Source organism: Gekko japonicus, unplaced genomic scaffold, assembly GCF_001447785.1.
Source record: "Gekko japonicus isolate JY-2015 unplaced genomic scaffold, Gekko_japonicus_V1.1 scaffold893, whole genome shotgun sequence".
In the NCBI taxonomy this organism is placed as follows: Eukaryota; Metazoa; Chordata; class Lepidosauria; order Squamata; family Gekkonidae; genus Gekko; species Gekko japonicus.
Window position 1 is genome coordinate 301876 of NW_015170302.1, and position 26649 is coordinate 328524.

Sequence of the window (26649 nt, forward strand, 5' to 3'; positions counted from 1 at the left end):
GGAGCTGGTACCCGCTCACCTTCCTACTGAGCCATGTAACCAGCCGTCGTCACCATGGAACCGCCTGATACTAGGTAGCGGCTGCCTTGGGCCTCGCGGGGACCCGTAGGCAGGGGGGTGGAGGGAGGAGCTCGTTGGCTGGTAGGGCGAGTTCTCTTTGTGGTCCGCTACGAAAGGAGCGCGTCCGAGTCTGGCGCTGTCCCATCCTAAAAGGGGGCGGGCTCTGCATGGAACGTCACTGTTGCGTCACGCCCCTGTTGTGACGTCACCACGCAGGCTTTGTTTCCCCTCACCTGCGTCATTTTCAGTTCAATGGCATCATGACCATCTAAACTAGGAATGAAACTTTTTAAAATTGACTAATCAGTTTAAAACATTGTAATCGGTTTAAGAAACGAAAGTGCTCTCCAGATCTTTTTTAAACATTCAGTATTAAAGGCTATATGCGTTTTGACGTCATTGTGAGAAGCTGCTGAATTCAACAGGTTGATACTGTCCGGTTAGGACTCAACTGTGATTGTGGCTTCCTTTCACACTGAGAGTGTTTGCGTTTGTAAAGGGTCACTGTGACTGCCCTCTGTAATTTGAACTTTTTGTGCAAATGTCACAATGTGCTTTTTGCGAGGCAACTCAGAAGGTGGTAGTCTACTCTGCTTACTTACCCCCCATACATGTTTGCTGTATTTCATGGACTACAGTGCTCTTCATCAGTTACCTGAAGCATATTATCTGTGTGCATGTGTATTAGTAATAATCTGATGGATGCACATCAGGCAACTAACTGGTTGTGGTCAGTAGTCCAAGAAAGTTTGTGCCCTAATAAATCTATAAGGCATCGAGATATTACAAAGTTCTTATTTTAAAATCCTCAGAAGAGGCACACTGGAAGAAAATGACTTTCTAAAATAGAACTTAACTGCTACACTTGATGCATGATCTTATTTTTAAAAAGTGTGCTGTTTTTCCTCAAAACATTTAATTTTACTTATATGCAAATATATGCCGATGTGTTGGGTTAATCAATCATCTAAAACTCCTAATTAAGATTTCTTTCAGTGAATGATATTACCAAATGTTACCAGGATGAATTTGTTCCCCCGTCTCCCATGACATATTCTCATTACCACATGCAGTTATTACTCTTTCTCTATGCCAACTCAGTGCCATAATTCTGTATTTGTTATGTTTTCAAAAGGACTTCAAAACTGGTAACCAGGGAGTGCGTCAGTATTTATTTATTGAACTTTAATAGGATCACACTTTTATGGTGGGGAGTTACAGTCAACTAACCTTCCTGGTCTATTCTACTTCAGATGATTAATTGTACAGACAATTTATTTTGCACAGTAGCTGGAAGAATATCACATGTGCATGTGTGTGTTTGTGTGTGCACAAACACATAGTGTCTTACTAAACACAACCTTAATGAATCGTGCAAAATAGCTCTTGCCTGTTCTGCAATTATTGGAGCTCTGCAGGGTGATTTGTTCACAGTAATGTGAGTGGGTAATATTATTTTATTTTAAATATTTATATATCTCAAGGAAAGCATCTTGGTCAGCTTTCATCTTCAAAACAACGCAACAGTGCTACAGATAGAACAAAGTTTGAGTCCAATGGCACCTTTAAGACGAACAAAGCTTAATTCTGAATATAAGCCTTTACCCAGATTAAACTTTGTTGGTCTTAAAGGTGCCACTGGACTCAAACTTTGTTCTGTTGCTTTAAACCAACACGGCTACCCACTTAAGTGTTACAGAGAGAAATAGACGCCACACAACACCTATGCCATCTCACAGATTGTTCTCTAAGAGCAAAGGTGAATCAACCAAATTTCCCCCCCGGCTTTGTATCCTCCACCACCGGCAACCGATAGGATCAAACCTCATGGTTGAACCATGTTGTCTGTTTCTGTCTGTACATGCAGTGTTCGTTTGACAAAAATATATCTCACTTCTTCCAATGGCCCAAAGCATCTTACATTAGATCACAGATAGAATTACAGAAAAAAATGCATTTTGTTGTTGGGGTATTTTTGTTTTTTCTTATGTGTGTGTGTGTGTGTGTGTATGTGTGTGTTTGTGTGTTTGCACCTGGAAGCCAGGGCAACCTCTGGTGACTGACCTCTACTGGGGGCCTGGAGGATGTTCAGAAAGGTGGCTGAATAAAGCCTACCCCTGCCTCCCGCCTCTGGTATTTCTTGGAGGCCTCCCATCCAAGTACTTGCCAGAGTTGACTCTGCTTAGCTTCCAAGATCTGATGAGACCAAGCTTGCCTGGCCTATCCAGGTCAGGATGTAAGGGGGGGGGAATGAATCTCAATACACAACAAAGAAGCCTTAGACACGATTTTACAACTTTTTTCAGTTAAATATCCTTTCAAGCAAAACAACATTTTTAATCTGTTCCACGGTGTAAGGGCTATCCCTTGCTAAAGTCAGTTACCCTTGAGGAACAGGTGGTATCTTCAGGAAAGATCTGTGGGCCGACCTATAGTGATAAGCAAGGGAGAAACCAACATGCTAGCCAAATGTGTTCATCTCACTGGCTGCTTTTAACTCCAGCCATTTTTCCCCCTTGCCAGGGTTCTCCTTTCCCCGCCTGAGGAGACTCCGGCCCCTCCACTGCTGAATGAGACCATAGACCCTCCCTTGCCAAACCTGACTCCAAGACATCAAGAGCTTATCCCTACGCCATGCGGCCCTGTAAGTACTGGAGTCTCTTGCTAGCTATATTCAGCTGCGGTGCCCACTCATAGCAAAATCATTCTGTTGTTTCTCCAACAGGCAGAACTCTGGCAGTTAGGACACATGTAGCCCAAGAACTCTTGATTGTTACCAAAACCTGGGCGAAAATGGGACACTGGTTGACCCAAGCATAAAATGTCTTACTTAGCATAGTGTCACCAGTTGTGCATGGGAACTCCCTGGAGTCCAAAGAAACAGGTTCCTGCCCTGAGGAGCATGCAGTCTAAACTTTGGCTGAAAACAGATAAAGGGAGATGGAGACAGGTGATAAACAGGGGGACGCATGTGTTGTTCAGTCCAGTTCCATGGGCTTAGTTTCAGTTGGGCGAACGGGAGCTATGCCACAGCTTTGTGGAAAGGAGGGATTTGGAAGAAGTGGCCCCTTGCAAGTGTTCTGGGGGAGGGGGCGAGTTTCCAGCTATTTGCCCCATTGGGGGAAGCATACAGGCAGGGTCACCTGTACATCTTTCCCCAAGTGGGGCAAAGTAACAGCTGTGAGTAAGTACACAAGAGAAGGGGGAGGCACTTAATGCCCCTCCATGCCAGAGCCCTAATCTGAATTGCGGGGGGGACGGGACCCTCTAAGCTGTGAAGTCTTTTTGTCAGCAAGCTGCCAATGTTTTTTTTCTTTCCTTCATGTATGCGCTTGGTTGCTTTCACTTTCATATGTAGACCTGTTGATGCACTTAATTGCTTAGCGGCTGGAACGTCTATATCTCTCAAGGCCACAGGTGGTTGCTGCTGCATAGTTGCTTGGGTGATCTCACGAAAAACCGTGGGAAGGAGATAGCTTGTGCCGCCTGGAAGCGTTTGCTCCCAGGCCCGATGGCGTGCGGGGGAACTCCCGCAATTGGGCCTCAGTTGTTTGAATGTACTATAACATGCCATGCTCATTGCTCCCCCCCCTCATTCCTAACAGTGTTCCTGTCCATGCATCTATAGCTTTAAATAAAGTAAGACCTTCCTGCAAGCGTGTACTTCATTGTTGCTGTGGGTCCTGACACTTGTGAGCAAAAAATCTACTTTGTGAGCGACTGGCATTAAAGTTGTGTGCGAGCCATTTGGCTGCTGCATAAAGTAGTTTGCTCTGGAGTCCCCCTGAGCGAAGTCAAAAATGTGTGAGCCGGAGGCTAGAGAACAGTGAGCTAGCTCACACTAACTCAGTTTAGTGGGAACACTGGGCGGGACCCGAGTGATGTCAGCAATACTGGAGCCACACTGCAGTCCCACTGATGGGCCCTTCCATTCAGCCCCTCACTCGGGCTTGACCCTCAGAGAGTTTGTCAGTGCCCTCTCGTTGCAGATCAAGCCGTGGTCAGAGCTGTCCTCTCCTGTCAAGATATACTTCTGCGTCACCATCCTCTCACTGCTGAGCGTCATCGGCTTAACTGTGGAGAACCTCGTGCAGCAGACTCACGAAGACTTCACCGTCTCTCTCATCCAGCTCATCGGTGTCGGTAAGAAACAGCTCGGAAAGAGGCTTAGGGTAAAGGCTGAGGGACCGTAGGCTACCCCATTGCGTATAGATTGTACTATCTGTTGCTGTAAGCAGGCTTCTGGAATGCATTTTTTGCATTTGTTTAACATGTCATGTCAAGAAGAAGAGACGACGAGACTGGATTTATACCCCGCCCTTCACTCTGCCAGTCTCAGAGTGGTTTAGAATCTCGTTTCCATTCCCCTCCCCACAACAGACACCCTGTGAGGTAGGTGGGGCTGAGAGAACTCTTTCGAGAACTGCTCGTGAGAGAACAGCTCTGAAAGAACGTGTGACTGGCCCAAGGTCACACCAGCCGGCTTCATGTGGAGGAGTGGGGAATCAAACCCGGTTCTCCCAAATTAGAGCCCGTGCTCCAAACCACTACACCAAAGATTAATGCTTTGCTTCATCCCTGTTTCTGCTCTCTGGTTGATCTCCAGATTTCTACAAGTCCTACCCTATTGCATCGTCTATTGGTTGTCCCACCCTGTTGGTTGTATTGACTTCTTCCGAATAATCCACCTTGAGTCCCAGAAAGAAAGACGGAATATAAAATCACGTAAATACGTAAAAATAAATAAGACTGGTGGTGAAGGCCCCCCCTCCTGTTTTGCAGTGGCTTCTCCGACAGAGCTGGATCCAGACTAGTTGGAAGGAAGCCTGGCTGCTTTGGGCCTTATTGATGGCACCTGGTAGCACCCCGGAGCATGTTGTTCTCCCGTCCTCCATTTTATCCTCACAACAACCCTGCAAGGTTGTTTCATGCTAGTTTTATGGCAAACTGGGGATCTGAACCCAGGTCGCTCATATCTTTGTCTAACACTCTAACCATTGTGCCCAACTGCCTCTCACAATGGGGGGGGGGTGTTTTTTGCCCAGGAAGCTGCTCCCAGTTTGGCCTCACTGGTAGCAGATGGTAATGCAACGGCCGGATGGTGGCTTTCAGTTTAGTGCCACAAGTTCAGGTTGCACGTCACTCTGGTGTGTTCTTAGCCTCACTGAGTCTTTCAACGAGAGCCATCCCATGATGCAATTGGGCAAGTAATTGACCAGCGTTGGGGGGGGGGGAGACCTGGTTTCAAATGCTTGGTCATGGAACTTACCCACCGGGTGATCTTTCAGCCCAGCCACTCCCTAACCTACCTCACAGGGTTGTCAAGAGGCTAAAATGGAGGAAGGAGAGAACCACGCATACCACTCCAACCTCCCTGGAAGCCGGGCAGGATAAAACCAGGATAGATTGTCGCATGAGTTGATTTCCTGGCCGTCCTCTTCTCCCTCCTCCTCCCCGACCACAGCAAGCGTTTTGAGTTATTTCACTGCCTACCTGTGATCCTTCAAGCCATTAATCGTCTTGGGGGGGGGATCTTGATAGCTTCCTGATTTGTTGGTGCTGCCCTTTCCAAGGCATTTGGCACTGTCCAGTTCCAAGGAGCGCAGCAGGCAGCAGTGGCAGATCCCGACTGGTGCGTAGCCAGGAAGCAGGGGATGCCCCATTCATTTGCTGACCTTTGCGTCCTCCCAAATCCTTTTTTTAAATCATATTTTTATTGAGTATACATTTCATAGAACTATTTCATACAATATATATTTGTACTCTATTTCATAATCTAACCAAAAAAAATGAGGTTACATTCCATCTGTATAACCAACAAATTAAACTTAATCCAAGTCCAGTTTGTATCCTCTTCTTTTGCTCATTCCCATATCTTACCCGCGTATAAAACCACCATGCAACTCCCTCTAAATCACGTTCTAACCATTAATACATCTTCCTTTACTTCTTCCTCCCAAATCCTGACATATTTACAAATTGCCTTTCCGGGTATCTGAGGTCCAGGTCTGATTCCGGGAAGAGTTCAAATTCCTCCAGGTAGAAAACCCCCCAACATGCATGGAGCAGAGGAGAGACCAGGCAGGCTGCTTTGTTCATGCCGAGACCTGTCGGTTGGCAGCATAGAATTCGGCCCGGTTCATGTGGGTATGGGGATGAAGTGGCAGAGCCCCAAGGCAGTCCAAATAGGATGTCCCACTTCTGACCGCAGGTGGAGCACCCCCTTTTGGCACGTTCCCCTATGGGGAAAGGCTCTCCGCAAGTAGAAAGCCAGCACAGCAAGCCTAGGATGTGCAAGGAGTCGAACCTTTCTCCCTGCTGGGCTAGTTTTCTACTTGCAGGGAGTTTTTAGTACGTTCAGACATTCAAAGCTGACCACTTGTGGTAGTCCAAATTAGGATGCCCCACGTCTGACCACAGGTGGAGCACCACCTTTTGGCATGTTCTCTTATGGGGAAAAGCTCTCTGCAAGTAGAAAGCCCAGCATACCGAGCCGAGAGTGTGAGAGGAGTTGAACCTTTCTCCCTGCGGGGCTAGTTTTCTGCTTGCAGGGGAATTTTTTTAGCACGTTCAGAGATTCCAAAGCTGACCACTTGTGGAGGTGAGCAGTCCATCCTACCCCCTTCGTGGCTCTGCCTACCTTGTGTGTGAACCAGTCCTTAGCCTGCGGGCTTCCCACAGCTGAGAGCTGCCCAGATTTGCATCTGATCTTTCAGGCTGTATGGCAGGTTGGTGGCACAAGCCTGTTTGTCTGGGATCTCCTGATGCTGAGCTTGGGAGGCTACTGAGGGACGCCAGCTCCAACGGCTTGGCTCCTCCCTCTTCCTCCGCTGAGCTGCAGTCTCAACAGAGCTGGGGAATCTGTGCTTGTGGTCTGAGCCAATATCCGTCTGTCTGCATTTGTCCCGGTTTCTCCTGGTTGTTCTTCTTCACCTTGTCGTAGGGTGGTTGTCAACCTCTAGGTGGGGCCTGAAGATCTTGAACACACGAGCACATGAGGTTGCCTCCTACCGAAGCAGCCCACCGGTCCATCAAAATCAGTCTTGTCTACTCAGACTGGCAGTGGCTCTCCAGGATCTCAGGCAAAAGTCTTGCCCATCACCTTCTGCTTGCTCCTTTAACCGGAGATGCCTGGGATTGAACCTGGGACCTTCCGCCTGCCACGCAGATGCTCTATGCCACTGGGCCGCGGCCCCTGCCCAGAATCACAGCTGATCTCCAGGCAACATATCTCAGTTCCTCTGGAGAAAATGGCTGCCTTGGAGGGTGGGGCGTCATACCCAACTGAGGTTCCTCCTCAGGCTCCGTCCGTCCCAAAATCTCCGGGAATTTCCCGGCTCTAGGCTTGCCAAGTCCCCCCGGGGGGCGGGGAAACCCCCGCCCCAGAGGCCCGTTCCCCGCCGGCGGCGGATCGGGCCCCCCGAAAACTCTATGGTTTCCCCTCAGATGGTCATGGCCCCGCCCGCAGCGTGCCCCGCGTGATCGCGTCACTTCCGTGTGACGTGGATGCGGCGCGCGCTCCGGGAGCGACCCGGGAGTCCCCCGCTCCGGATCGAGGTAATACTTGGCAACCCTACCTGGCTCAGAGCTGGCAACCCTTCTTGGCTGACTTCCCCACTGCCAAAAATTAGGTTTTGTAAGTCCCTCAGGCATGAGACCTGTGTATCTACGAAAAGCCTTTCGCTATTCTATAAAGTGGTCAATCATCAACCATATACCAGCAGACCAGAATCCAGATCAGAAGCAGGTCAGATAAAATGGCAAGTGTTTCTAAGGAGCTACCTGAAACTCAGCAGTTTCCTGGGCAGGCCTGTTTGCGGGCCGCTCAGTGCCACAAGGTGGGGTTGCCAGCCTCCAGGTGTGGCCTGGAGATCTTTTTTTTTTAAATATATTTTATGGCCTGGAGATCTCTTGGTATTACAATTGATCTGTAGATGACAGAGCTCAGTTCCCTTGGGGAACTGGCTGCTTTGCAGAGTGGAGCCTATACAATTATACCCCACTGTCCTCCCCAAACTCTGCCCTCCTCAGGGTCTAGGGCTGCCAGTTCTGGGTTGGGAAATACCTGGATATTTTGGGGGTGGAGCCTGAGGAGGGCGGGGTTTGGGGAGGAGAGGGACTTCAGTGGGGTATGATGCCATAGAGTCTACCTTCCAGAGTGGCCATTTTTTCCAGGGGGACTGGTCTCTGTCGCCTCGAGATCAGGTGTCATCCCGGGAGATCTCCAGCTCCCACCTGGAGGTTGGCAACCCTACCAGGCCCCGCCTCCAAAGCTCCAGAGATTTCCCAGCTCAGAGTTGGGAAACCTACCACAGCAGGACTAGCAGCCTGCTTTCACTTTCTTAAACAGAAAGCCAGGAGTCACAGGTGGGGGAATGCTCCCAGGCCACATTTTATGCTTTCCCCCCTGTTTTGCTTGCCGATTTCCCAAGGCCCTGTGAGAGACAGGCGCCAGCCCCTGGCCACAGCAAGAGAGGGCCCAGACAATGACCACAAATAAAAAATATCAGCACCAAACGCACAGGGCAGTTCATCACAATGAGAAAGAACACCGAGACTCGCCTCTTAAAACATTACCCAGGCTAAATATTAATTATGTTTCAACAACGATTAGATCTGGATGTGATCTGATTTTGGCACGGCCGTGGAGGGGAAAACACATCTTGTTCTTATCACCGAGGCGAGGAGTCGTTTCTCCTGGATGATGGACAACCGCTGTCAGAACGGGGAGAAAGAGCAGATCAGCTTGATAAACAGACCATAACTCTCCAGAGCTCCTTGAGCCAGACCCAAGGGCTTGTGGGAGTCAGGTGCAGAGGCCGAATTCTCCCCCCCCTCCCCCCCCAGTAAGCCGATGGCCCTCTTTTTAAACTCCCTTTTCTTGGTTTGAGATGCTGTTTTTGTTCTGTGCTTGATTTCTCCGTATGCTTTTCTTACTATTTTAAACTGCTTGCGCTGGTGGCGGAATGTGCCTTCGAGTCGCAGCCGACTTATGGCAAACCAACAGGTTTTTGAGGCAAGAGACGTTCAGAGGCGGTTTCCCATTGCCTGCCTCGGTGGAGCAGCCCTGGACTTCCTTGGGGGCCTCCCATCCAAGTACTAACCAGGGCTGATCCTGCTTAGCTTCCGGGATCTGATAAGAGATCAGGCTAGCCCGGGACACCCAGGCCCAAGCAAGAGACATTCAGAGGTGGTTTGCCCTTGCCTGCCTCTGCGTAGCAACCCTGGACTTCCTTGGTGGTCTCCGATCTAAATACTAACCCTACTTAGCTTCCGGGATCTGATAAGAGATCAGGCTAGCCCGGGACACCCAGGTCCAAGCAAGAGACATTCAGAGGTGGTTTGCCCTTGCCTGCCTCTGCGTAGCAACCCTGGGGTGGTCTCCCATCCAAGTACTAGCCAGGGCTGATCCTGCTTAACATCCGAGATCTGATGAGATCAGGCGAGCTTGGGGCCATCCAGGTCAGGACTCAAGTGCTTGTAAACAGCACACTTTTACTTTGTAGGCCACCTCGAAAGTCTCAGGTCAAAAGGCGGGACGTCAGCTCCCCAAGACACTCCGAGCTCCCCACAGACCCGAAAATACCAGCCACGCTCCCATCTCCCCTCCCCAACATTTCTCTCTTTAATACTATTTGAACCCTGACCTGGACGGCCCAGTCTAGCCCGATCTCCTCAGATCTGGAGAGCTAAGCTGGGTCAGCCCTGGTGAGTTCTTGGACGGGAGACCACCGAGGCAGCCCAGGGTTGCTCCGCAGAAGCAGACGATGGCCGACCACTTGCGCCAGCCAACACCTTTCTGGGTGCCCACCAAGTGTTTTGAGAAAGTGGTCCAGGTGGGCCTCTTTTCCAGCAGGGCTGCCGATTGGCTAATGCAAATTAACAGTGGCTGTGGTCGCCAGCATGCTTTGCCATCTGTCACCTCTTTTCCGCTGTACTTTTTAATTCACCCCTTTTCTCCCTTGTGGTGGCTCAAGTGGTTAAGACGCTGAACTGCAGGCTGTGGAAGGTCGGTAGTTCAGCAGTTTGAGTGCCACATGATGGAGTGAGCTCCCGTCTCTAGTTCCAGCTCCTGCCAACCTAGCAGTTCAAAAGCAAGAAATTGCAAGTAGATAAATAGGTACCACTTCGGTGGGAAGGTAACAGCGTTCCGTGCGCCTTGGTGTTTAGTCATGCCGGCCACATGACCACGGAAACGTCTTCGGACAGCGCTGGCTCTTTGGCTTTGAAACGGAGATGAGCACTGCAACCCTAGAGTTGGACTTGACTGGCTTTCGAGCAAGGGAACCTTTACCTTTTTACCTTTCTCCCTTGTACTTCGGCTTCCCTGTGTGGCTTCACCGCCTCCGGCGGCCATTTTGTGGTTTGTTCTGACCATCACCCTGTATCAGGATTCCAAATATGCCTGCAGGCTCAGAAAATTTGGGGACCCCTGCTCTAGGCAGCTGGTATCTGGGGACCCCGAACTCTACTCCCTACTTTTAGATCAAGAGCAGCTAGGGTTGCTGTTGTAACTCAAGATCAGGCAGCTCTTTCTTTAATCAGTGGTTTCAGTTTATTAGAGCAGGACACAGAACAACACAGAACAACCCCAACTTATATACAGTTTGGAGCTGGCTAAACCACACCCCTTGAACAATAAAGTCCAATCGTAAGTGAGTGCTTAGGACCAATAGGGTTTGTTCCCGCCAAAAGTCGTAGTCTTCCCTGATTGGTCCATTGCACAATGGCAGCCAATCAGGCTGTTGATTTTAGGATACTGAGAGTCTGGAGCTTGTGACTGAAGCTCAGGCTCATTCTACAATTCAGGCTATCCATGTAACACAGTACATGACAGTTCCCAACTGGCAGGTGGAGGCTGGAGATCTCCTGGAGAGCCAGTTTGGTGTAGTGGTTAAGTGTGCGGACTCTAATCTGGGAGAACCGGGTTTGATTCCCCACTCCTCCACTTGCAGCTGCTGGATGACCTTGGGCAAGCCATAGTTCTGTCAGAGCTGTTCTTGAAAAAGAGCAGTTTGTGTCAGAGTTCTCTCAGCCCCACCCACCTCACAGGGTGCCTGTTGTGGGGAGGGGAGGGGAGGGGAAAGGAGTTTGTAAGCCACTCTGAGACGCCAAGTTAAGGGCGGGGTATAAAATCCAATCTCTTCTTCTCTTCTTCTTCTTCTTCTTCCTGGGATGACAACTGATCTCCAGGCGACAGAGATCAGTTTGCCTGGTGAAAATGGCTGCGTTGGAAAGGTGGCCTCTGTGGCCTCATACTTCTCTGAAGCCCCTCCCCTCCCCAAACTCCACCCTCCTCAGGCTCCACCCCCAAATTCTCCAGGTATTTCCCAACCCATAGCTGGCGACCCTAAGAGTAGTGCCTCCCCAGGACAGGCTTATCGGCTTCTGAGGAATAGGTATTGCCTACTCCCCGTGCCCTCGAGATAAGAGAAACGCTATAAATCCAGATAGACCTCCTGAAAATGAAGCAACGCCTGGGTTGACGTCAGTGGCAAACTTCCCACTTGGCTCAGGCTGGGCTCCTTCCCCCACCCGCATCTCTGGCGCTCACTGACGGATCGGTTTCTCCTTTGGCAGTCTTCTGCGTCTACTACGTGAGCCGGGGGATCCTACAGGAGAACCGCCAAGAGCTGATTGTCTTCATCCTCTCCATCTTCCTGGTCATGTTGCGCTCCGTCATCAACTTCACGGTCCTCTCCACTGAGCAAAAACCACAGCTGATTGTGAGTGTCATAGGTCATCCGTTCCCACGCCCCCCCCCCCCCCCGGCCCCTCCCTAATCCCAGAGAAAGTCCCCTACACTTGTGATCCTGGCAGATGCTGTTACCGGTCTAGGGCAGGGGGTGTGCACTTGTAAGATTCCAATTACCAGGGCTATTTTTGGGCAGGAACGCACAGGAATGGAGTTCCGGCTGGCTCCCAAGTTGGCCACGCCCAACAGGAACTCATTAGCATAACAGGCCACACCCAACAGCAGGAACTCATTAGGGTTGGCTACATTGGGGGGGGGGGTGGCCTAACATGCAAAGAAGTTCCTGCTACAAAAAAAGCTCTGAGTTTTGACAACAAACAAGGTAAACAGAATAAGAAGCAAAAGGTGGGTATGGCTGGATAACCACACTTCTGGTAACATGGGGGTGCGGCCTAATGTGCTAATGAGCTGTGCTGTCAGGGGTGTGGTCCAATATGCTAATGAATTTCTGATGTTGGGTGTGGCCTATTATGCTAATGAGTTCCTGCTGGGCTTTTTCTACAAAAAGAGCCCTGCCAATTACTATTTACTCAGAGCCAGAAAAATGCATGGCATGTTTTTGCATATCTTTGTTTTCTTACCTTGTGGTGAAATCTCCCTGTAAAAAAAAAACGATCGACTTACATCCTTGTTTTTCTCTTAACTATGTTATGGACACGGCAGAGGTGATACTTATTTATATTAACTGGATTTCTTCAGCAAGTGCATATTAAAATGTTCAAATCTATTTCCAAGATACATTGGGGGGGATGGGGGGGGGAACAGACCAACAAAGAGTATTTGCATGCAGTAAATTCAAAAAAGTCCATAAAGTGATCCGTGAAAATGGACAGACTAAGAACAACCGCTTTTCAAACAGTCAAGCAGAATTACAGGCAACGCTTAAAACCAATGTTAAATTCCATTTTGATGTAGTGGTTAAGTGCGCGGACTCTAATCTGGGAGAGCCGGGTTTGATTCCCCACTTCTCCACTTCTCCACTTGCACCTGGCTGGATGACCTTGGGCAAGCCATAGTTCTGGCACAGTTGTTCTTGAAAAAGAGCAGTTTCTGTCAGAGCTCTCTCAGCCCCACCTACCTCACAGGGTGTCTGTTGTGGGGAGGGGAAGGGGAAGGAGTTTGTAAGCCGCTCTGAGACTCCTTTTGGGTAGTGAAGAGCAGGGTATAAATCCAATCTCCTCCTCCTCCTCCTCCTCCTCAAAAAAAAATCGCTACCCAAAGGAGTCTCAGAGTGGCTTACAATCCCCTCCCCCTCCCCACAACAGACACTCTGTGAGGTAGGTGGGGCTGTGAGAGCTCTCTCGAAGACTGCTCTTGAGAGAACAGCTCTTAGAGAACTCGTGACTGACGCAAGGTCACACCAGCAGCTGTGTGGAGGAGTGGGGAATCAAACCCAGTTCTCCCAGATTAGAGTCCACGCTCTTAACCACTGTACCAAACTGGCTCTCACATCTCTCCACCATCGGTTCCTTGTAGGGGTTATGGATGTTCTGAATGTATGAAGGGTTAAACGACAAAAGAAGAGTTAAGTGACATTTGCATTACCTCCATTCTGGCTCATTCGAGGGCCCCCGGTGGCTGTTCGTGGGGGAGGAGAGCCGTGGGGAGGATGGACGGCCTGTGGTTGACCACCCCCTTCTGCTTCACTGCCAGGCCCGCTTTGTCCTGATCCTCTTGGTTGGCGCCTTTGACGTCATCTGCGCTGTCATCCTGATTCAAAGCGAGAGCATGATGGCCTTCCGGGTGGGCGGGGCCTTGGAGAGCCTGCAGGCCCAGTACTTCATGCTGAACCTCTGCTTTTCCATGCTGACCTTCGACCTTCAGGCACAGGTAAGCGCGAGGCTCGAGGCCCTGCTCCCCAGAGCGTCCTGCCGCTTGGCACATATCAGTCCCTCCCTGTACAACACACGTCAACAGGATTCATTGGGTAAACACGGTGAGGCCGCACTGGGACAGAGGCTCTCCGTGTCTCACTGCTCTATCAATGGATATTAGTTATGTTGTCGAAGGCGATTAGTTATATTATTAGTTATGCTAGTTATCCCTCTAAGCTGAGTCAGTGTGAGCTAGCTCACAGTTTTTTAGCCTCCGGCTTACACATTTTTGTCCTAGCTCAGGAAGGAGGGATCCAGAGCAAACTAATTGATGCAGTAGCCAAGTCGCCCGCTCACAACTTTAATGCCGGTAGCTCACAAAGTAGGATTTTTGCTCACAAGACTCCACAGAGGGAGCATTGGTTATCAGTTGTGCTAGATATTAGTTATGCTAGTTAAATGAATAGTATGCTTATTGCGGTCAAAGACCATCATACAGTGAACAGAGTTAATGTAACAGCTATCAGAATAAAATAATATATCTTGTGGCAGTGTACATTATAAAACACACTAAAACATTAAAATATTTACAAATTCCTATACAATTCAGATAAAATCAAGTCCAGCCCGTTAATCATAGCCCCTCCACTTTCTCCTAATACAATAGGCTAACCAACCAAATGTAGCCACCATACGAGTTATATTCGGATTTTTATCTGCCAACATAATTGAGAGGAGAGTCCCCCTACCACGCCCTGGATATGACTTTATAATGGGATCTATAAATATATCTCTATTGTGCTGGACGAGTTAAATGGAAATTCCATGTGTGGAGGCAGTATACTCTTGAAGCACCTGACGAAGAAGAGATCGGATTTATACCCCGCCCATCACTACCCAAAGGAGTCTCAGAGCGGCTCACAATCTCCTTTCCCTTCCCCTCCCCACAACAGATGCCCTGTGAGGTAGGTGGGGCTGAGACAGAAACTGCCCGTGAGAGAACATATCTGGGAGAACTTGTGACTGACCCAAGGTCACACCAGCAGCTGCATGCAGAGGAGTGGGGAATCAAACCCGGTTCTCCCAGATTAGAGACCGCGCTCCTAACCACTATGCCAAACTGGCAAGCAGAGTTGTGGGAAGGGTCATGGGAAGGATTTCAGCCCCTGCTTAGCGGGCTTTCCCGAAACTGGATGCTGGACAATATCATCCTTCCTGCCTCCATTTTATCCTGACAATCACCCCGTGAGGTCGGTTAAGCCGAGAGAAAACGACAGACCCAAAGTCACCCAGCAAACTGCCATGTCAGACCGGGGATCATGGCCTGTCTGGTCCAACAGGCCATCCTGTCGTCTGCGGTCCCTTTCTAGAGCAGTGGCTCGATACACTTAAACCTTGGGGACAACTCACTGGCTGGGTTCTGCTTCACCTATACGCTGGGAATTGGTCCTCTTTTCCCGTCTGCTGGCTGAAGGGCTCTGCTTAACTACAAAATCTGGACGCTTCTAACTGCACCGAACTGGGTCTCTTCCACTTCTGTATTTAGTCTATATTCTTTAGTTAGTCTATATCTGTTTTGGTCCCCCTTGCCCATGGGATAGATGAGTTGACAGAGTGTCAGCTAACGCTGTGCTTTTGAGCACAGCTAAGGGGGTGGTGAGCTGGACATCTCCCCCCGCCTCTCCTTTGACCTCTGTCCTGTCCTTTCCAGCTCTGCTTGTGTGTCCTGCTGCTCATGACCCTCCAGGAAATCTCCCTCCTGCACATCATCTTCCTGGCTGCTGGGATTCTCTGGGCTTGCCTGAAAGTCACCTGTGGCATCATTGCTGTGAGTGTCGTCCTAAGAAGCTTTGGTACTCAAGCGGTTGTCTCTTAGGAGCAGGAAACATGGCCCCGTGTTCCTGTTAAAGCAGAAACAGGAAACCAGTGGACCAGGGGCCGGATCCAGCATCTAGGGGTTTCCTGCTTGACCCCCCCCAGTCTAGAACCCCCCACTCCTGTCCAGTGTTCCCTCTAAGCTGAGGGAGTGTGAGCTAGCTCACAGTTTATTAGCCTCCGGCTCACACATTTTTGTCTTTGCTCAGGAAGGATGGCTCCAGAGCAAACTAATTTATGCAGTAAAAAGGTAAAGGTTCCCTTGCTCGAAAGCCAGTCGAATCCGACTCTAGGGTTGTGGTGCTCATCTCCGTTTCAAAGCCGAAGAGCCAGCGCTGTCTGAAGACGTTTCTGTGGTCATGTGGCTGGCACGACTAAACACCAAGGCGCACGGAACGCTGTTACCTTCCCACCAAAGTGGTACCTGTTTATCTACTTGCAATTTCTTGCTTTCGAACTGCTAGGTTGGCAGGAGCTGGAACTAGAGATGGGAGCTCACTCCATCATGCCGCACCCGGGTCTCGAACTGCTGAACTACTGACCTTCCACAGCCTGCAGTTCAGCGTCTTAACCACTTGAGCCACCGCAGCTCCTTTTAATTTATGCAGTAGCCAAATCCAAATCTCCTGTCAACCTAGCAGTTCAAAAGCAAGAAACTGCAAGTAGATAAACAGGTACCACTTTGGTGGGAAGGTAACAGCGTTCTGTGCGCCTTGGTGTTTAGTCATGCCAGCCACATGACCACAGAAACGTCTTCAGACAGCGCTGGCTCTTCGGCTTTGAAACGGAGATGAGCACCGCAACCCTAGAGTTGGACTCAACTGGCTTTCGAGCAAGGGAACCTTTACCTTTAGCCAAATCACCTGCTCACAACTTTAATGCCAGTAGCTCACAAAGTAGAATGTTTGCTCACAAGACTCCACAGCTCAGAGGGAACATTGTCTCCTGCGACTCTTTGCATGCAAAGGCCTCCTCTCTGGTGTGAATAGCGGCAGACGCTCTGTCAGAATTCTCCTCTTCGGCACCTCAGAGGCTCCACTCCCGTTTAGCTTGTGACTCACAGATGAGAGTGAAAAAAATCTGAGGGGCATAAAGGGAGAAGTCAGCCAAAGGCCTCTCTGCTGTTCACGGCGTTGAAGGAAGGGATTAAAAAGCCCTTTGCCCCCATGTGAGTGAATCAGTGGGTGGAGCCAGCCAGTCTACCAGGAAGTAAATTTCTGCATTTAGGGAAGAACGCCTTTCTACGTGCCTTTTGCTTTCCCTCCTCTCCACCAGGGCAATAGTCAGGGCAACGTCTGTGCAGGGAGGCCAACTAATTGGGTGTCTACCGCCTCAGCGGAATACCTGGCAGAACAGCTCCATTTGACAGGCCCCGCGGAACTGCAGTAGGTCGCGCAAGGCCCTGATCTCAAGCGGCAGCATGTCCCACCAGGTAGGGGCCAGGACTGAAAAGGTCTAGCCGTAGCTGAGGCTAAGCGGACGTCCTTTGGGCCAAGGACAACCAGTAGGTGCCGATCAGTTCCAGAGTCTGCTCCTCTCCTGCGCTTGCACAGGAACTCTTGCCAAGTGTCTCCACCCCACACGGACGGGGGAGCGGTTATGCTAGCTCTGCCCCAGATGGAAGCTTTGTCGTGCAGAACTCGTGTGGGGCCACGGTGGCAGCGGTGGGAAGCGCCGTCAAGTCACAGCCAACTTACATTGACCCCCACAGGGTTTTCAAGGCGAGAGACGCCCCGAGCAGTGTTCCCTCTGAGCTGAGTGAGTGTGAGCCAGCTCGCAGTTTTTTTAGCCTCCGGCTCACACATTTTTGTCTTCGCTCGGGAAGGAGGGCTCCAGAGCAAACTAATCGATGCAATAGCCAAATGGCTCGCTCACAACTTTAATGCCGGTAGCTCACAAAGTAGGATTTTTGCTCGCAGGACTCCACAGCTTAGAGGGAGCCTTGTTCAGGAGTGTTCTGCTGCTGAACATGGATTGCCTTTAGTCCCCATGGCTAGTAGCCACTGATGGACCTCTCCTCCATGAATCTGTCAAGTCCTCTTTTAAAACTATCTATGCCCGTGGCCATCACTACAGTGAATTCCACAATTCAATTATTCATTGAGTAAAAAAATTATTCCCTTTTGATGTTATAAGAAGTTAAGAACCCTCCCTGGGACCTACTTTTAACTTCATACAGCATATCCTGTCTTTTTCGAGGGGGGGGTGTCCCATCAGCCACATGTTCTACGGTCAGCCTGTGGCAGGCCTGTAGCCAGGTTGGGGCCCACGGGGTGACACCCCCTCCCAAACAGTCTTCCCTCTAAGCTGAGTTAGTGTGAGCTAGCTCACAGTTTTTTAGCCTCCGGCTCACACATTTTTGTCTTCACTCGGGAAGGAGGGCTCCAGAGCCCTCTGGCTCATAACTTTAATGCCGGTAGCTCACAAAGTAGGATTTTTGCTCGCAGGACTCCACAGCTTAGAGGGAGCCTTGGCCCAGAGGTGTTTTGCCGTTGCCTGTTCTCTGTGCATGAACCCTGGATGTCCTTTGTGGTCTCCCATACCTGTACTAACCAGGGGCGACCCTGCTCAGCTCCTGTGATCTGACGGGATCGGGCTATCGGGGTCAGCGTGTGGCCATCTCCCGCTTTGAGCAGAGGGAGCCGGATGCATCTTTATTTTATTTTATTTATTTGTTTCGGATTTTTATTCCGCCCTCCCCAAAGCGGGGTCAGGGCAGATCACGACATGACAGAGCCGGAGACTCGTTGCAATAAGATGACATTACATTAAAACCATTACAATTCAAGAGGCGGCAGCAGCAATGACATAGAAAACCTGTTAGGGCCACGTCGATGGAATCAGCGGGTACGTCGGTCGACTGGCAACTCGAGCAGGGAGGCCAACCGAGATGGATACCCACCGCTTCACCCAAAGGCCTGGTGGAACAGCCCCGTTTTACAGGCCTTGCGGAACGATAAGAAGTCCCACCAGGCCCTGTTCTCCAGTGGGAGCTGATTCCACCGAGCCAGAGCAGAGAAAGCCCTGGTCCTGATCGAGGCTAGACGGGCGTCCTTTGGCCCGGGGTAACCAGTAGGTGCTGATCCAGTGAGCGCAAGGCTCATCAGGGCATATACGGGGGGAGGCAGTCCTTCAGATATGTAAGGCAGAGATGTTCTGCAAGGCTATTGGTTGAGGGCAGCAACAGTTACCTCATTGGCTGGCACCCTTCCTTCTCTGAATTCCCTATCCCCTCTACCCAGAAAAGGAGCTGGCAGTCCGGAATTGGGGCAAATGATATTATAGGGAAATCGCCATCTCGGATCGTTTTATCTGTACAGTTAATTTTTACTAAGTTGTACATTGAATTTCAATGTTTTGTATATTTTATGGCATTATGCCTTTTACATCACCCAGAGCCCAGCGTAAATTCGGATGGGGTGATTAATAAATCTAAATAATAATAATATAATATAGAGCCGAAATGCATCCAAGATGCCATTTTGTCGATAGTACACTGATCATCAGCCTGGTCATTCATTGATACCTGTATTTAACTTTCTCCCCCCCACAGATACTAAAAGAGTTAAAACCTTTCGCTTGGGTTTTCCTGGGTCAGAATTTACCTGAAGTGGCTTATCTTGCCTACCTGCTCTATACGGTAAGTCATGCCAAGGGGTTTGTTTATTCAACTAGGAGGATGCAGAAAATTCCTCAGCTGTCTTGGCACTGCCCACGGCCTTCTGCCAGAGTTGCGTCTGCACAGCTGTTCGCAAGAGGCTGTTTGAAAGGGCCTTGCATGGGCCAGATCTCAGAAGGAAAGCCCAACAGACACTTCAGGGTGTCTCTACAGTTTGGTGTAGTGGTTAAGTGCGCGGACTCTAATCTGGGAGAACCGGATTCGATTCCCCACTCCTCCACTTGCAGCTGCTGGATGACCTTGGGCAAGCCACAGTTCTGATAAGAGCTGTCCTTGAAAAAGAGCAGTTTCTGTCAGAGCTCTCTCAGCCCCACCTACCTCTCAGGGCAGGGAAGGGAAAGGAGTTTGTAAGCCGCTCTGAGACTCCTTTGGGTAGTGAAGGGCGGGGTATAAATCCAGTCTCCTCCTCCTCTTCCTCCTCCTCCTTCTTCCCCACTTACGTTAGCTGACCCCTTGTGCCACGGGGGCCATCAACCACAGGTCTCTGCCCTTACCTTTGAGCTCAGTCTGAAGAGCAGCGTTTTAAGACAAGTTTCGAGCCGTTCCAGGATTGTGGCTTTAGTTCCACGCTCCTGCTTGTGGAGCATCCACTGGCAGGCATCCAGGGAAGGGTCACGTCTCCGAGACGCTGCCCCAGAACGATGTCAGAGAGCCCCGGGGTTTTATCTCCCGGGCAAGGCAAAACAGAGAGGAGTCAGACACAACAACCCGTCCTTGTGACGGCGTCGGAGAGATGTTTTCCGAAAGCAGCTGTCGGCAGGGGGAGAGCTGGAGAGAGGGAGCAGAGGTGGCCGCGGCGGGGGTGCCAGTTCCCTTGCCAGAAGAAGAGACAAACTTCGCTTTTCCCTCGCACAGGTAATTTCTGCGAAAGGCAAGATCCCCCAGGCTCCTTCCAGCCTCCTTCCAGCGCTCCCAAACCCTGTCCCCGATAGCTCTTGCTTCCTTCATCCCTTTTGGTCTAGTGGTTAAGTGCGCGGACTCTGATCTGCGAGAACCAGGTTTGCTGGATGACCTTGGGCACGCCATAGTTCTGGCACAGCTGTCCTTGAAAAAGAGCAGTTTCTGTCAGAGCTCGCTCGGCCCCACCTACCTCACAGGGTGTCTGTTGTGGGGAGGGGAAGGGAAAGGAGTTCGTAAGCCGCTCTGAGACACCTTCGGGTATTGAAGGGCGGGGTATAAATCCAATCTCTTCTTCTTCAGTCACACGTTCTCTCACAGCTGTTCTCTCAAGAGCAGTTTTTGTCAGAGCTCTCTCAGCCCCACCTGTCTCACAGGATGTTTGTTGTGGGGAGGGGGAAGGGAAAGGAGTTTGTAAGCCGCTCTGAGACTCCTTCGGGTAGTGAAGGGCAGGGTATCAATCCAATCTCTTCTTCTTCAGTCACAAGTTCTCTCACAGCTGTTCTCTCAAGAGCAGTTTCTGTCAGAGCTCTCTCAGCCCCACCTACCTCACAGGGTCTGTTGTGGGGAGGGGAAGGGAAAGGAGTTTGTAAGCCGCTCTGAGACTTCTTCGGGTAGTGAAGGGCGGGGAATAAATCCAATCTCTTCTTCTTCTATAATCCCCGTTCCTTAAAAGAAGACAAGGATTCTTCCCGAATTCAAATCCTGCAAGCAGAACGTATTAAGGAAACGCTAACCCATCCCAACCGAGCGGTGCCAGCTGCTGCCCAGAGCCAAGCAGTGCCTCCACTACCAGAGGCAGTCTACCTCTTTCTGTCAGCGGCTGAGGAGCACAGGTGGAAGGATACCATTGCAGTCACCCTGCTCATGGGCAGCCGGTTGGCTAGGGCGTGAACAGAACGCTGCACAGGATGGGCCTTTGGCCCGATCCAGCGTGGCTCTTCTCACGTCAAGTTCCTACAGGAAAGGACTGACAATCGGCCTCAGTAGAAGGCAGCTTCAAGTGCTCATGTGACCGGGCTCCTTCTGTGAACCAGAATTCACCTTCCAAACAGAGGAGGACGCCCAGTCGTCCCTTGGATCAGAGCGAGGAGCTAGACGCCTTCCCACATCTAGCCAGAAGGGGTGCTGTTGCACAGCCATCTCAGGAAGGCTTTGCTGGTTTAAGCCATTCCCATAATCCTTTGGGAAGAGAGGCAGCAGCTGGCAGGCCCCGGGGAGCTCTCTCACGGCGGCACTTAGCACAACACACGCAAATTAACAGGCTCTTTCTCAGAATGAATCGCCGATCCCCCCCCAAGGAGAACTGAGCTCGCTTGGGACCATCACACGGCTGGCCTGCTGAGAGAGCCTGCCTGACTCCGGCAGCATCAGGGATGGGATAGTGGAGGGAGGTTCCCCGAGAGCAAGGTTCCCTCTAAGCTGTGGAGTCCTGTGAGCAACAATTCTATTTTGTGAGCTACTGGCATTAAAGTTGTGAGCAAGCGATTTGGCTCCTGTATAAATTTAGTGTGCTCTGGAGCCCTCCTTCCTGAGCTAAGGCAAAAATGCGTGAGCCAGAGGCTAAAAAGCTGTGAGCTAGCTCACACTAACTCAGCTTAGAGGGAACACTGCCCGAGAGGGATTTTTAATTTCCCGCAGAGGGAATCCAAACCATTTGGGCTCTTGGATAATCCCTGCAGCCAGCGTCTCTTCTCAAGTGGAGCAGAGGGACATCCGTGGCTATTGGCCACGAGGTATAGATAGGGGCTCTGGGGTAAGGGATGCTCTTTATTCTTGGGGTGCTTGGGGGGGTCAACAGTGGGAGGGCTTCTAGTGTCCTGGCCCCACTGCTGGACCTCCTGATGCCCCCTGGTATTTCTGGCCACTGTGTGACACAGAGTGTTGGACTGGATGGGCCTTTGGCCTGATCCAACATTGGCGTCTCTTATGTTCTTATGACACGTTATAGGAAAGATCGAGTCAGCCCGCTTCGGGCAACACCCGTGAGTGACACAAGGGGGATCCTTGTTTCAGCCCAGCCCGAAACGAAACAAAGAGACGTCGGAAATTTTAACGAGACTTTGCTGTCTTCTGTCCCAAAGAGCTAGTTTGTTGTAGTGGTTCAGTGCGCAGACTCTAATCTGGGAGAACCGGGTTTGATTCCCCACGCCTCCACTTGCAGCTGCTGGATGACCTTGGGCAAGCCATAGTTCTGACAAGAGCTGTTCTTGAAAAAGAGCAGTTTCTGTCAGAGCTCTCTCAGCCCCACCTACCTCACAGGGTGTCTGTTGTGGGGAGGGGAAGGGGAAGGAGTTTGTAAGCCGCTCTGGGCAGGGTATAAACCCAATCTTCTCCTCCTCCTCTTCCTCTTTTCCTCCTCCTCCTCCTCCTAAACAAATCCAGCCTTTTTCCTGGCGGCTCAGTATGCCAGTTTGAGCGCTTTCAGTCTCTCTTCCCCAGGGCTTCTGGGGGAACATGCCAGAATGGAGCTCTGGAACCTCTTCGACAAAATTCTTTTAGAAATGCTTAAAACCTCATGAGTTTTCAGTATACAGTTTGAAAACTTCATTTCCCTCCTGAGAGTTCCGGCACTTCTTTTTCCAAAAGAAGGCCCTGCTCTTCCCCAAACCAGACCTGGGCCACTTCATTTCATCAGAACGAGCGTCCTTTGAACCTGCCTTCCAAGAGTTTGCCAAAGGTCTGCCGTGCACGCACGGATGGAGCCCAGCGTGGAGTATGAGCCCTCCAACCAGACTGCCAGGACTTCAGATCATCTCGTTCTGAAGCATCCTTGGAAACGAAGGGCTTCCCATGACAAATGTCAACTCTGCCTGTTTTCTCTTCAGGTTATCCTGAAGTGGGGCCAAGGGTCTTCCTACGCCCTGGAAGCCGCCGTGGTCACCGGCTCCTGCATCTCCGTGGCGATCAAAAGCGTTCTGTTTTGGGCACTCTTCCATGTCTACCGCAGTTTCGGGCATGGGTTGAGAGAGAGGAGTAAGTACTTGCCGACTGACCATGCAACCCTACTCACATTGGATCAGGACCACTGATTATGATCTTATTCTGTGACCGGTCCAGAACAAAATGTTCAAAGGTTGCTTTTTTAACCCCGAGAGTTTTGTATTAGCGTGTGGTTTTTTCGGCCTGGGTGTGGTCTCACAAGGCGGTTCGAGTATCAGGGGACAGGTGGGTGGTGCAGCCAGTTTGGTGTAGTGGTCAGGAGCACGGACTAATGTGGGAGAACCGGGTTTGATTCCCCACTCCTCCACATGCAACTGCTGGGCGACCTTGGGTCAGTCACAAGTTCTCTCAGAGCTGTTCTCTCAAGAGCAGTCCTCGAGAGAGCTCTCTCAGCCCCACCTACCGCACAGGCAGTGTTCCCTCTAAGCTGAGTTAGTGTGACCTAGCTCACCATTTTTTAGCCTCCGGCTCACACGTTTTTGTCTTTGCTCAGGAAGGAGGGCTCCAGAGCAAACTAATTGATGCAGTAGCCAAATCGCTCGCTCACAGATTTAATGCCAGTAGCTCGCAAAGTAGAATTTTTGCTCACAGGACCCCACAGCTTAGAGGGAGCATTGGTTGTAATAGCAGGAGATCTCCAGACCACACCTGGAGGCTGGCAACCCTAGTTATGGGACATCCACTGAGCAGGCTGAAAAAGTAGAAGGGGACTGGTCCAGTCAGTCAAGTCTCAGCGGGCACTTAATGTCCATTCAGAAGTGTTGAGGCAGCCGCTCCAAATGATGGAGACTGTGCCCTGATTGGTGGGAGAGGCCACCAATCAGCACACTGAATACACCTTCCATTCAGAAGTGTTGAGGCAGCCGCTCCAAATGATGGAGACTGTGCCCTGATTGGTGGGAGAGGCCACCAATCAGCACATTGAATACACCTTCCATTGATAACTGTGCATTCCATTGAGCCAGGCTGACATTGGTACTGTTCCTCTCTCTCTCCCTCCTTTGCAGTGTTTTCTTCCTATGGAAGGATCGATTCCTGAAGCGCGCCTTCCCCTCACCGGGCCGACGACGTGGTGCTCTTATAGAGCGACATTGCACCCAGGAAGTTCCCGCGCCTCCCTTGCCAGCGACCGGAGAAGGTGAGACCCCCCCCCACAGGGCAGATCACTGAAGAAGGGGGTTCCTAGCAGCATGCGGTGCCTGGCACCCGCTAGACCTCTCCTGCCTTACAGCTGGGACTCTTGCCCGATCCACCGGACGTCACAAGACTGAGTGGCTCACGCCCTCGACTCCTCCATGCCGCTCCCATCTCTGCTGCTACTCCCGGCTTCAACCCAGCGGTGGCGATGCCCGTTTGGCGTTGGTTTGCATCACAAGGCTTTGGTATCACTCAAAACCAACGCGGGTCATTCTTCCTTCCCCGGCGGGCTCGCCTACCAGTTATGTAGGCGTGGGCATTGTGACTTCGGCAGGGTTAGGGATGGAGGGGGCGCACTCTCTTTTTGCCCCCACCACTGTTCCCAATGTATCCTTTTTGCCAACTGGAGCTCAGATCCCCTCTCCCCTTCCTCGCCTGGCCCCCGCTAGCATCTTCTGCTCAGACTAACAAGCCCTCACACAATCCGGCATTTCCTGTACCAGACCAGAAGCACGGGTGACAGGACCACGGACGCAAACAGAGGCAGTTCTTTCTAACCCCCGCCCCTCACAGCTTGACGGTGCCAGCTGCATTTGTTTGGCATCAATTCCCTTCAGGTTGAGGAATGCCAGTCCTACTGTCCCGGGGTCAGAATCCCTTGGCCCCCACCTCCAGAAACAGCAGCTTTTCCTAGCACACCTGGCTCCTTACAGGGCTGCCTTGTTGTGGATAGGGTGCAGAGTAGACAAGGAGGCATTTCACTGCTGTGAAATACCTTCAACGCTTGCAGGATGCAATCTCTTTTTTGGTGTGTGTGTGTATATGCCTGGAAATTATGGTTGACTTCTGGTGACACCTAGTGGGGCTCAGGCGTTTCAGAGGTGGTTTACCTCTGCGTCCCAGCCCTGGTATTCCTTGGAGGTGTCGCGTCCAAGTACTTGCCAGGGTCGGCCCTGCTTAGCTTCTGAGATCTGATGAGATCGGGCTTGCCCGGGGTATCCAGGTAAGGGCCAGGATGCAATTTCTGTACCTTCCCGCCCTATTTTTATTCCTTTTGCTCGGACTGGCTCAGAGAGCCACACCGGAGTCCGTAGTTCCATCCTTCTCTTAATCCTGTGATTTAGCCATCCGAGAGGTGCCCTGAAGGACAGGTGGAGAGAACGTCTCTAGGATTGGGGGCAAGGCCTATTGGCAGGGTGCCTTAAACAGCAGACGGGACATGCGGATAGAACATTTAGCTCCCCCCCCCTCCCGGAATACCGATCTGGAACTATAACATAGAGGGGAGGATCTTCCTGTTCGAGTTCCTGAGCAGTGCGAGAGACGTAGTTGCTCCACTCTTCCTGTTGGATCAGCTCGAGGGCTCTCCAGACCCCGGTGTTCTCCCAGCCTGGTCTACTTCCTGACAACCTCCTGGTCTTGTGTCCCCACTTCTGGGAAAGACGTCAAGTTTCTTAGGCTGCCCGACAATGGTCCTGTTTTGTGTTGCGCCACAGCACCGCACATCGTTTGACTGCCCATTGTGTACCTACAGTTGCTGGCGCAAAATCGGCCCATGTTTTTACCTCTTGGGAGCAGCTTGTACTTTTCTCCTTCTCTACGGGAACACTGCGTCTCAGTCCGGGAGCTCCAGCGTCCGTGTGTTTACGTGGCTTACAGCTTCAGCCCCCGAAATGGCTTGTACAAGTCTGCCACTGGCCATATAAACAACAACAACTGTTCCCTGAAGAAACAGCAATTAGCTTGCGTCTCCGTTAGCATGGCTTATGTCTTGCTAAAACTTGAATGGCCTCCTTTTAATCCTCGGCCTCCAAAGCCCGATCTTCTCCCCCCCCCCAGCCCTTTCAAAACGGTCAGCCCCTCCCCACCTTCTTAACCAACGTGCTGTTTCACAGAATGAGTTTTCTTTTCACCAAACGAAATTTTAAAGCTTTTGTTACTTTATCGAGAGGGTTTGTTACCAGCCTTGTATTTTTTCAATAAAGTGTCAACAACAACAGTTGGCTGTTTGCTTTCGGATCGCAACAATTGCGAAGAGGTTCGCTTTTGAAAATGCTGGGATTCTTCCAAGAAGGCGTACACGATATCGCACAAAAGAAGCAGAGCCGGTCAGTCCAAAAGGATGACCGGAGCCCCGAAATGTTTTGCCAAAATAGCTGGTGTTGTCATGTTTGGAAAAATGGAATTTACATACTCTTCCCTTTCATAAATCACGGCTGAATCGTAGAACGAGGTTTACTCATTTGACCTGCTGAAAAATATTACTCAATTTAATTTTCAAAGCAATCTGTCTTTCCAGGCCTCTCCTTTATTTGATATAAGACTTCCCTCCCCGCTCATATTCTGCCTCAGACACGAACCGCCTGAGTTTTGTAGAACTATAAATTCTGAAAAGCAAACAAGAGTATAATGTTGTGATGAATCATATCTAGACTTCCAGGAATGATAACGTCTGACATTTAAGCTGGGGAAAATGTTCTTATCCCGTA

General features: G+C 50.7%; 1 protein-coding gene across 2 annotated transcripts; it reads left to right on the plus strand.

Annotated features, from left to right (window-relative positions):
• LOC107116090 lies at positions 1-24983 on the plus strand. 2 transcript variants are annotated; one of them, XM_015417951.1, is made up of 9 exons: positions 1-74; positions 2584-2704; positions 4050-4203; positions 11641-11786; positions 13469-13645; positions 15341-15457; positions 19058-19144; positions 22909-23056; positions 24031-24983. In XM_015417951.1, the coding sequence occupies exons 1-9, from the start codon at positions 55-57 to the stop codon at positions 24060-24062; spliced, it is 1002 nt and encodes a 333-aa protein (XP_015273437.1). In that variant the 5' UTR covers positions 1-54; the 3' UTR covers positions 24063-24983. The 2 variants fall into 2 exon arrangements, with proteins under 2 accessions (XP_015273437.1, XP_015273438.1); XM_015417952.1 differs by lacking the exon at positions 15341-15457.
• The last annotated feature ends 1666 nt before the right edge of the window (positions 24984-26649 follow it).